At 45.9% G+C, this 11111-nt stretch overlaps 1 protein-coding gene across 1 annotated transcript; it reads left to right on the forward strand.

Annotated features, from left to right (window-relative positions):
- Positions 1 to 5796: 5796 nt before the first annotated feature.
- Positions 5797 to 10582, forward strand: LOC123042064 (proline-rich receptor-like protein kinase PERK1). The gene is made up of 8 exons (XM_044464593.1): positions 5797 to 6514; positions 7050 to 7595; positions 8125 to 8211; positions 8311 to 8381; positions 8682 to 8758; positions 9047 to 9194; positions 9630 to 9791; positions 9997 to 10582. The coding sequence occupies exons 1-8, from the start codon at positions 5950 to 5952 to the stop codon at positions 10315 to 10317; spliced, it is 1977 nt and encodes a 658-aa protein (XP_044320528.1). The 5' UTR covers positions 5797 to 5949; the 3' UTR covers positions 10318 to 10582.
- Positions 10583 to 11111: the final 529 nt, after the last annotated feature.

An 11111-nucleotide genomic window follows, 5' to 3' on the forward strand; every position in this document is an offset into this window, starting at 1 on the left:
CTCTGACTGTCACTATGGATTTACATGCTCATGGTGTCCGTTTTGGTCTGTCTGCTCAAGGGGAGGAGCTGTTGTCTATCCTTATGAATGAGCCAATACCTCGGCAGCGTCTCAACTCCTTCATTTTTCATGCCTTAAGACCAGTTATTGCTTCTATTGGTACTTGGCAGGAGGGCTATGGCATGAGGACTGCTTCTGCTACTATTTCTGTCAGAGTTTCAGTTGACTCAGAGGGTATCAACTTCTCTCAGGTTCAGTTTGTCACTTCAGCCCCTCCAGCTGCTTCGTCTGTGGTTATTGAGGAACTCCCTACTGACAGTGCGGTGCCAAGTACTGATATTCCAGGGCAACATCTTCAATCTCCAGCTGTTTCGTCGGTGGTCATTGAGGAAATCACTAATGACAATATGGTGCTTGCTACTGATGAGCTTCAGCAATCCTATACTGACTTGCTTCCTGCACCACCTGTCCCCCATTCTCGGGCCAGACGTCCTAGGGCAGCGGCTCCGATATCCACCATGGCAGTTCGGCTCAGTCAACGCTCCAACAAATATGATGGCTTCAAGTCTCAAGCTGTTAAGGATATACGCACCAGCACTTCCAAGGTACAGCCCCGTTTTGTGCCCTCTATTGGCTCTTCTAGCTCTGCTGGTGACATCCCTCTGCCTACATCTGTCTCCACTCTGCAAGCAATTGGTGTCAACCGCTGTGCGATCCCGGCGAGTGAGCTCTCTTCCGAAGCTTTACTGACTGCACCCTCGGCTGCACCAGCACATGATGATATGCAAGGGGAGTTGGCCCCGTCTACTTCAGAGTAATCCCTTTGGTCTTTATGCCTCTTCTGCGCTATTGGAATGTGCTCTCTTGGAACGTCAGGGGTTTAAACTCCGAGAAGAAACAGTTAGCCCTTAATAATGTGATTATCTCTAGCGGTTGTGCGGTCGTTTGTTTGCAGGAGACCAAAATGCCTGATGTCTCTTTTGCGTTTATTAAAACCTACTTTCCTAAACAATTTGATCGTTACGCTTTTGTCCCCTCGCGTGGTGCCTCTGGAGGCCTTCTTACTGTATGGAAAAGCGCCTTATTCACGAGTAACGTCATATTTGTTGATGTTTTTGCGCTAACTGTCAGTTTTATCAGCACACAATCTTCACAATCTTGGTCTCTTGTCAATATTTGCGGTCCTTGTCCGGGGGATGATTGTGAGGCGTTTACCACTTGGTTGTACGATGTCCAAATCCCTAATGGACAGGACTGGCTTCTTCTAGGCGATTTCAACTATATGCGGGCCCCTGATAACCGTAACAAGTCGGGTGGAAACTTAAATGATATGATTACATTCAACGATATCATCCGCAAGTAGCAACTAATTGAAATTCCGGTTCAAGGCAGAATGTACATGTGGAGCAATATGCAACTTGCCCCCCTGCTCGAACAAATTGATTGGTTTCTTACTTCCCTGCACTGGACCAACACGTACCCCAAAACCCTGGCTAAACCACTTGGCAAACCTGTCTCTGACGATATCCCTTGCGTGGTAACTATTGAAACTAAAATCCCTCGCATCAAACTTTTTCGCTTTGAATCTTACTGGATTTTGCACCCTGGGTTCATGGATGTTGTTCAAGAGGTTTGGGATAAGCCTGTCTTTAACAAAAACGCAGCTGCCACACTAGCCCACAAGTTTAAGGCTCTCAGACACGCACTAAAAGTTTGAAGTAAACACATCTCAAAACTATCCATTGCGATCAGTAACTGCAATGAGGTCTTGGCTGATTTAGATGAGTTAGAAAACAAGAGATGCCTCACAATACCTGAATCTAATTTCAAAAACATCCTCAAAGCTCATCTGCTCAAGTTGCTAAAATATCAGAAGCTATATTGGAAAAAACATTGCACCATCCGTTGGATCAAGTTTGGGGATGAGAATACCAAATTTTTCCAGGCCATTGCCACTGAAAGGTTTCGTAAGAATAACATTGCTTCATTCAGAACTGAAGATGGTAGTTTGATTGAGGAACACCCTGGAAAAGAAGCCCTCCTTCACTCCACCTATAAAACTAGGTTAAGTACTACGGCCTCATGTGATATGAAATTTGACCTACTAGCAATCATTCCGCGTGCATGTAATCTTGATCATCTTACTGATCCGTTCACTAAGGAAGAAATTGATGGAATTGTAAAAGAAATGCCTCCTGATCGCGCCCCTGGACCTAATGGATTTAGTGGAGATTTTCTTAAAGCTTGCTGGCCCATTATCAAACATGACTTCTATGCGCTTTGCTCCCAATTCTATGCAGACACTCTCGATATCACTAGCATCAACGATGGTTTCATTACACTAATCCCCAAGGTCAACTCACCTGAGTCAGTCAATGATTACAGACCGATTACTCTTCTTAATTGTTGCCTAAAGTTGATCACGAAGTTGCTAGCTAACCGCCTCCAACGTGTTATCCTTCAACTGGTTCACCGTAATCAATACAGATTTCTCAAAGGGCGGACCATACAAGATTGTCTAGTGTGGGCCTATCAGTATATTCATCAATTTCACACTTCATGAAAGGAGATTGTTCTGCTTAAACTAGACTTCGCTAAAGCGTTTGACACGATTGCTCACGAGCCCATGATCACTATAATGCGGCATATGGGGTTTAACGATCGCTGGATTGCATGGATCAACTGCCTTTTCTCTTCTGGTCGATCTTCAGTTCTTCTCAATGGAGTACCGGGCCGTCAATTCCTCTGTAAGTGTGGGGTTCGGCAAGGCGACCCGCTATCCCCACTCATCTTTGTCCTCGCGGCTGAGTTACTCCAAGCTGCAGTTAATGAGATGTTCAGACAAGGCAGAATCCATCTCCCCTTCCCTTGTAGAGGACAAACCGATTACCCTGCCCTTCAATATGCGGACGATACACTCATAGTCCTCCCTGCATGCATTCATCAAGCCACATTGATCAAGCATATCCTTTCTGATTATGCCTCTTCTATTGGGCTTAAGATCAACTTCCACAAATCCACTTTAATACCTATCAACCTGGACTTGGAAGCTACGAACAATCTGGCCAGAGTTTTCGGATGTGCAATTGGATCTATGCCCTTCACCTACCTTGGCCTCCCACTAGGCACGACAAAACCCTCCGTACAAGAGCTCATGCCTCTGGTCTGCAGATTAGAGAGACAACTCACGTCCACAATTGCAATGATGTCGTATGGAGGCAAACTTTCTTGTCTAAATGCATCGGTCACGTTGCTCCTTGTGTTTGCCATGTGCACGCTTAAGTTTCCTCCTAAACTTATTGAGATCCTTGACAAAATTAGACGTAGATGCCTTTGGACTAAGAAAACAGAGCAAGGTGACAAATGCAATTCTCTGGCCGCATGGGATTTGGTCTGCCAACCCAAGAAAAAGGGAGGGCTTGGAGTGATTAACTTAAAGATTCATAATGAGGCCCTGTTGCTAAAATTCCTGCACAAATTCTTTAACAAAGAGGATATTCCTTGGGTGAATCTCATCTGGGACAACCATTACGTGGACAAAATACCTCATGCGGTGGACACAGTTGGCTCGTTCTGGTGGAAGGACGTCTTAAAACTCACACCCATTTTCCGCGGAATCACGTGTGTTCAGGTGGTTAACGGCAAAACGATGCTCTTTTGGAAGGATCTTTGGAAGGAGGAAATCCTCCAAACATCTCACCCTCGTGCATTTTCATTTGCCATTCATGAAGACCTTTCTATGGCCGAGGCAATGAACAGTATAGATCTGCATGAAACCTTTCACCTACCTGTCTCACCGCAAGCGCTTGAAGAAATCCAAGATGTACACTCCCCTCCACATTGGATATCCCCCTCGACCTCGTTGCACGATGTATGGCATTACTCTTGGGGATCGGCGTACTACCGGCCAAAGGACTATTACAACAACTACTTTAGGGACGGGGAGGCACACCCTGCATTCCAACATCTGTGGAAATCGCGATGTACTATGAAAATCAAAGTGTTCGGCTGGTTACTCTTCCTTGACAGACTCAACACGCGCAATATGCTCAAAAGGAGGCATTATAACATTGGTGAAAATTTTGACTGCATCCTATGTGGGCAACACGTTGAGTAGACCGTCGACCATATGATCTTCACTTGCCCCTTTAGTCAAAGCTGCCGGGCTAAACTACACATTGTTTGGGCACCTTTTGACAGCCGCCTCGATCTTCTACAAACTACAAGAGACTCTTGGCCGAACCCTTTCTTCTTTGAAACATTCCTTACCTCGGCTTGGAGCATTTGGAAAGAGCAAAATAACAAACATTTCAGAGGGGTGGCTCCTGCTGTGGAGACCTGGCTGACACGATTTAAAGAGGACCTCCAACTTCTCCAACATAGAGTTAAAGCAGCACGTAGAGCTGCCTTTGTCACTTTTTGTGACTCTATTGTATAGCCAAAACTTACATTGTCTAAAAGCTTCCTAGCTGCACATTAGGTGCAAGGTGCACCTTGTAACTTGACTGGCTGACATGTCTATGTAAACACCCCATTTATATAGATATATGAAAAACAGTAGGGGTTTCCCCCCTACTGTCAAGTTTCGAAAAAAAATTCATAGAAAAGAATGGGCGAAAGGCGGTGCCTAGGGGCTCCAGACGGCTGGCCCACGCGGGCCACCTCCTGGCCGCGTCGCCTGGCCGTCTGGGGGCCTAGGTGCCCCTGCATATTTCGGTGCTTTCTAGATTCTTCTTTGCCCGAAAAAATTTCAAAAAAAATCCTAGTTATTTTGAGCTCCGTAAATATGTATTTTCTGTAAAACCAAAAACATGCAGAAAACAACAATTGACTCTGGACACTAGTTTAGTCCACAAAAATAATATAAATTACTATCAAAAGTATTTTAAAAATGATATTATAATAACATGAAACAATAAAAGTTTGTAGATAATTTTTGAGACGTATCAGCATCCCAAAGTTAATCTCTATTCTTCCACGAGTAGGTAGATGATAAAACAAAAAATAAATTAAAGTGGAATGATACCTAACATAACCGAGAACAGAGTGTCGGTTGAAGAGGAACGGGGAGTGGGTGTACTATGTGTGTCCCAATTGTCGGATGCCTATGCGGCGGAGGTCCTGACGACCGCAAATCCTCTTCTTTCGATTTGTGAAAATTTGAACAACGATAAGACCATGGATGACATTTGATGCATGACGTTGAAAGGGAAAAAACTTCAAACCCTGTGGCCCAAACACTTGGAAGCGTTTTGATGTACCTCGGCCCGGCGATCCTTCTTATCGTTTTCTCCAACTGCGACTCATAATTCACAACCCGACGGCACCGCGTTGCAGTCAACGAAAGGAAAAAAAAAACAGTATCTCCATTCTATTGGCGTCAGCGTATTTGGCTTGCAGATATTACTCTGATGTGCGGGGTCCGCATGTAGTATAAGCCGCGGTAACGTGAAACCAGTCTCGCAGGGCTTACGGGAAAAGACGTGTAACCGGCGAGGTCAAACTCAAAAGCGACGCGGCATACATACAGATAGAGTAGGCAAAACCCCAACGCAACCACCAGCAGGCATCGCCAGGGCCACTGACAACCTGACCCGCACCGGCCCGCTCCACATGTCAGTTAAGCAACACAATTCCCGCCGCGCATCCGGTGGCCCCACCGGCACGCACCTAAGGCGGGGCCGACCACGCCCCGCTGTCACCGCGGCCTTTCCGAGCGAGCCATCTCTTCCCTCCCCTTCCAGGTTCCAATTCCCTCCTCCTCCTTTTAACTCCCCCGCTCCACTGCGCACTACTACTACTACTACTGACTACCCTTTTCTTCTCCGATCTCACCACCTCAAAGGCGCAAAGGGAGCGTCGTCTCCCACCATTCTTAGGCGCTAAGCAAAGCGGGAGTAACCCTAGCTCCAGCTCCGCCCCCGGAGCCGGGCGCCTTCCGCGCGGCAGATGTCGTCGCCGACCGCCGCGCCGGCGCCGACTACGCCCCCGGCGCCGCCGGCTAACGCCACCGCGCCTCCCCCGGCCACCCCGTCGGCACCTCCCCCGGCGATCCCCTCCCCCTCGCCGCCGGCCCCCGCCAACCCGCCCCCGGTCTCCGTCCCGCCGCCGGCAGCGCCCGCGGCCTCCCCTCCCGCGCCGTCCTCCACACCGGCCACCCCATCGGCACCATCTCCGTCACCCCCTGCCACCCCTTCCCCGCCCTCGGACACGCCCTCTTCGCCCTCGCCAGAAGGGAGGTCCCCGCCCTCGCCCGCTGGCGGGGGAAGATCGCCTTCCACGCCAGGCCACAACAACCCGTCGCCCAAATCGCCGCCTCATTCCTCCGGTGGCGGTGGCGGTGGCGGTGGCTCCGGGGTGTCCACGTCGGTGGTCGTCGGCGTAGCCGTGGGTGGCTTCGTGCTGCTGCTGCTCGCTACCTTCGTGTGCCTCTGCTGCCTCCGGAAGAAGCGCCGCCGCCAGCCTCCACCCCCGCACTATGGTTACCCGCCGCCTCCTCCTCCGCAGTACAAAGGTTTGCACCTCCGAATACTAGCTGTCGCTGTCTAGATCTAGATCTGGTGTGCGGGTATCGTGTGCAAGCAGCCAGTCACGGTGCTGTCGGTTGGAATCCTCCTATTCTTGGCAAATTTGGCTGCAATTCGCACTTGTTATGCTTAGGCACGGGTTAGGTGTGTTTAGCTGCATGTGCCGTGTCGTTGACGTGTAAGCACTTGGGAAAATTTCAATTTAGCTAGTGCCGCACCTGAATTTTACTAGTAGTACCTCTCAATTGTCACGGCTCATCTAGGAAAATCCGTGTTTTTGTTACATTCAAATTATCTGTATGTGCTAGGCTATCGGCAGTGTTACGTAAATGATTGCATGATGGCATCATGCCTGTTGTCTGTGTTAGGTGTCATAATTTTTTCTGTTCATCATTTCTTTTGTTTGGAACAGAAAAGCAATTGCATATGTTGCATCTCGGTATCTTATGCTGAGCTTAATTCTTCCAACTTGCAAAACGGAAACACTTTCTCTAATCCTAACAATGTTCTGTCTTACTGCAGAGGATCATTATGGAGCAACATACCAGAATTGGCAGAATAATGCTCCTCCTCCTCCACCTGATCATGTGGTTAAGATGCACCCATCACCTCCTCCAGCATATGCCAATCGTCCTCCACAGGCACCACCGCCGCCTCCACCCCCTATGATAAACAACAGCGGTGGGTCAGGTTCTAATTACTCAGGTGGTGAGATCCTGCCTCCACCATCCCCTGGGACCGCCCTTGGCTTCACGAACTCTAAGAGCACATTCACTTATGATGAGCTGGTGAGGGCAACCGATGGGTTCTCTGATGCTAATCTCCTCGGACAAGGTGGTTTTGGATATGTTCACAAAGGAGTGCTGCCTAATGGCAAAGAGATTGCTGTGAAGCAATTGAAACTTGGGAGTGGCCAGGGAGAGCGTGAGTTCCAGGCGGAGGTTGAGATTATCAGCCGTGTTCATCACAAGCATCTTGTGTCTCTGGTTGGTTACTGCATCTCTGGGGGGAAGAGGTTGCTTGTATATGAGTTTGTTACCAATAACACATTGGAATTCCACTTACATGGTATGCCTTATTGCCTCATTGATCTATCTTCTGTACGCATGGTTTATCCATGAGACTTTAGATAATAGCTGGGTGTATAAATACATCTATCCCACATCCCATAAAACAACAACTTTAGAAACACCTCTATTCACATTTCACAAAGAAAAGTCTCGACTTTAATGTTAAAACTAGATAACAACTGAAACTGTATGATTTAATTTTCTAGCTTGTTCCCTTTTACCATAGTAACTACTAACTTGTAAAATTGTCATTAGAAACTCTGCATTTGTGGGAAAGAACCAAGTAGAATCAAAAGCCCTTTGTCCATTTCGCTAGTTACTTTGTGTTTTACTTGGTTGAAATGGCAACAGACAGTAATATGCCCTATCATAGTGAAGTTCACGGATGAAGTTTTGTATCTCCTTCATTTTTTATTTTATTTTTACTTTTAATTTGAGGCTTGTATGCTACAAGTTAGTCACTATATGATGTGTTATATGCCCTAAGTTTTGTTGCTGATTGTTAAGACTGCTTTCACCTTCCACAGGAAAAGGCCGTCCAACGTTGGAGTGGCCCATAAGACTAAGGATTGCCCTTGGTGCTGCTAAGGGTTTGGCATACATTCACGAAGATTGTGAGTTTACCACCATGCGTACCTTTTTTTTGTGCATAGAAGATAGGAGTGTAACCAAAAACAGGTCCTTAAAATAATGTTTGTTTTCATAATTGACAGGCCACCCGAAGATCATACATCGTGATATAAAGTCATCAAACATTCTTCTTGATTTTAAATTCGAAGCTAAGGTAGGTTATGCTTCTCCATTTCTGCTTCCTTTCTATTGTGTCTGTTAACAACATTTGTTTAACCATTTATTTAATTTAACATTACCATCTTCATTAGAGTTCTGACATAAATAATTTACATGCTTTGGGAGTAAACATGTGGTGCAATTATCTTTGTGTATTTGTTGTTGAAATTTGAAATGCCATCTTAAGGTGTTTATTGATGTAGCTGTGTAGACAACAACTTTGAGTTTATCCAATTTCAGTGTCTTACTCGTTTTGTTTGTGCATAATCAGAGCTAATTGTAATCCTCTCTACAGGTTGCGGATTTTGGTCTGGCAAAGTTCACCTCTGATAACAACACACATGTGTCAACAAGAGTAATGGGCACTTTTGGGTATGTGTAGAAGTTAAATTGTTACCGAGCCATTTAAATCTGTTGTTATATGTCAAAGTAGACATGCTGCATATGTGTACAACTCCATTGTTACAATTTTCCAGAGCACATGGACACCATTCACTCTGTTAAGATTAGGTTGATATGTTTAAATTTCTTTACGGGAAAACCCCTAGTTTTTGTGCCATTTATATTGTTTCAGTATTTTAGATAGAAACTGAATCATCATTCAATTTGCTATGCTGTAGTTGCAGTTACAGTTTCCTGAGACCTTTTTTATGGTATTAGGTATCTAGCACCAGAGTATGCGTCTTCTGGAAAGCTAACTGAGAAATCAGATGTCTTTTCCTTTGGAGTGATGCTTCTTGAGCTGATAACTGGGCGCCGGCCTGTTGATTCAACCCAAACATATATGGATGACAGCTTGGTTGATTGGGTAAGTATTTTAATAGCCTACTTAAGTTTGGTGATACCCATGATACTTCGACTAGATAAGTCAGGAAAGTTTGGTAGTTTCTTATGTACGTCAGGCAAGGGACATTTTGGGTACATGATCATTTTCATGATTTGTTTTTTTAAATGGAAGACTATATAAATTGACTACAAAGAAATGACACACAGACAATGATCATCTACAGAAGACTTATCATGGTCTTGTAGAAGCAAATTGCTTTGCTTGTTTTGATCATTGTATGTTAATAAGTTCTAAGAAACTATATGATCATTGAACATTTTTTTGACAAAGCTATTGTCTGTGTGTCATTTCTTTGTAGTCAATTTATATACTTCATTATCTGTAAGCCTTCTGTTAGAATCGTTTCTTTTATTGAATTTATGTTGTCGATGGAGTAACATATTTGACCATCTATAGGCAAGACCTTTACTGATGCGAGCACTTGAGGATGGTAACTATGATGAGTTAGTGGATGCTCGTCTGGGAAAGGATTTCAATCCTAATGAGATTGCCAGAATGATAGCATGTGCTGCTGCATGTGTACGCCATTCAGCACGTCGTCGCCCTCGAATGAGTCAGGTAACTTGTATTTCAGTATGCCTTAAAGCTCTACAAACTGCCCATAGATGCTTATCGTTTATGAAAATCAATTCGACATCTACTTTGGGCATTTTAGATGTTAATAGAGCTGTAATCTGCTTATAGCACAATAATGCTTTCAGCCCTTAGTATTGTGGCTACAAGTGAGAATTATGCGGTTGCTCATACCTGATATGATTGCCAGGTTGTTCGGGCCTTGGAAGGTGACGTCTCTTTGGAGGATCTTAACGAAGGTGTTCGGCCTGGTCATAGCCGCTTTTTCGGATCATACAGCAGTTCTGACTATGATTCTGGGCAGTACAACGAGGACATGAAGAAGTTCAAGAAGATGGCCTTTACGACGAATGACTACACGAGCAGCCAATACAGTGCGCCGACAAGCGAGTATGGTCAGATACCATCTGCATCAAGCAGTGAGGGCCAACAAACTCAAGAAATCGAGACAGGGACAATGAAGAAAGGTGGCCACAGTGGCTACAGTTCAGGATACAGCGGGCCGTCGTGAGGGAATTCTTTTTTACCCCTTTTTTTTGACTTTTTCATCGATGCAATTTGTAAAGTCCGGTTGAATTTATATGCTGACTTGTGTGCGAGGAAGGGATGTTTGACCCAAGTATAGCTTCTGGTAGCTGCAGCCGTTGATTCTTTCATATGTTGTTGACCGATCTGCCCACCGCCGTTTGCTATGTAATTCAAAGAGCTAATTGAGTGCTGTACTGTTCATACCCACTCAGGGTTGAGTAAGAGTAACCCAACGATTCTTTTTACCACTTGCTCGCGTGCCTTTGATGCGTCTCTTTTACCATCCCTGCCAACTTACATATCATTATGGGGGTCGTCTTATCTTGTTGAAAGTGGATGGAATATGTGCTAGGCAGGATGCAACTTGTGAGTTGTCTTGCAAGCCAAATCCCGTGAGCTGTTCTTCGGAAGCACGGAACGTGGACGCTGGGACAGCTCACGGGAGGAGGTTGTCTCGCGTTTCTTTCCAGTTACCCAGGGAGGGTTCGCGACGCGTGACCCTCCTCGAGGTCCCAGGATTGGAAGGAAGCCAACGCAACGCAACGAAGTGCAGGTGTGTGTGTGAGGCGTTGGGGGTGGGAGGTTGAGTAGTACAAGGTGTCAAGATTGGAAATGTTGGTCCAGGCTGTACTACTAACCGTTGCTGGGTTTGGCCGGTGGCTCCCTCGTCTTCTCTCCCGGTGGCGTGTTCTGCTTGAATGATTCCATCTGACGGTTTGCTCGGGACAGACGAACCTACGTAGCAACCTGGCCTCACTGTCATCATCCATGTTGGAT

The sequence above is a fragment of the Triticum aestivum genome, chromosome 1A (assembly GCF_018294505.1).
Source record: "Triticum aestivum cultivar Chinese Spring chromosome 1A, IWGSC CS RefSeq v2.1, whole genome shotgun sequence".
NCBI classification, from domain to species: domain Eukaryota; kingdom Viridiplantae; phylum Streptophyta; class Magnoliopsida; order Poales; family Poaceae; genus Triticum; species Triticum aestivum.

What these genes read in the sequence shown, in the direction of transcription:
- LOC123042064 (XM_044464593.1), top strand. Translation starts at nt 5,950, where the DNA reads ATGTCGTCGCCGACCGCCGCGCCGGCGCCGACTACGCCCCCGGCGCCG. An exon ending in ATTTTAAATTCGAAGCTAAG is followed by an intron (nt 8,382 to 8,681) that starts GTAGGTTATGCT and finishes TCCTCTCTACAG; the next exon opens with GTTGCGGATTTTGGTCTGGC. An exon ending in ATGACAGCTTGGTTGATTGG is followed by an intron (nt 9,195 to 9,629) that starts GTAAGTATTTTA and finishes GACCATCTATAG; the next exon opens with GCAAGACCTTTACTGATGCG.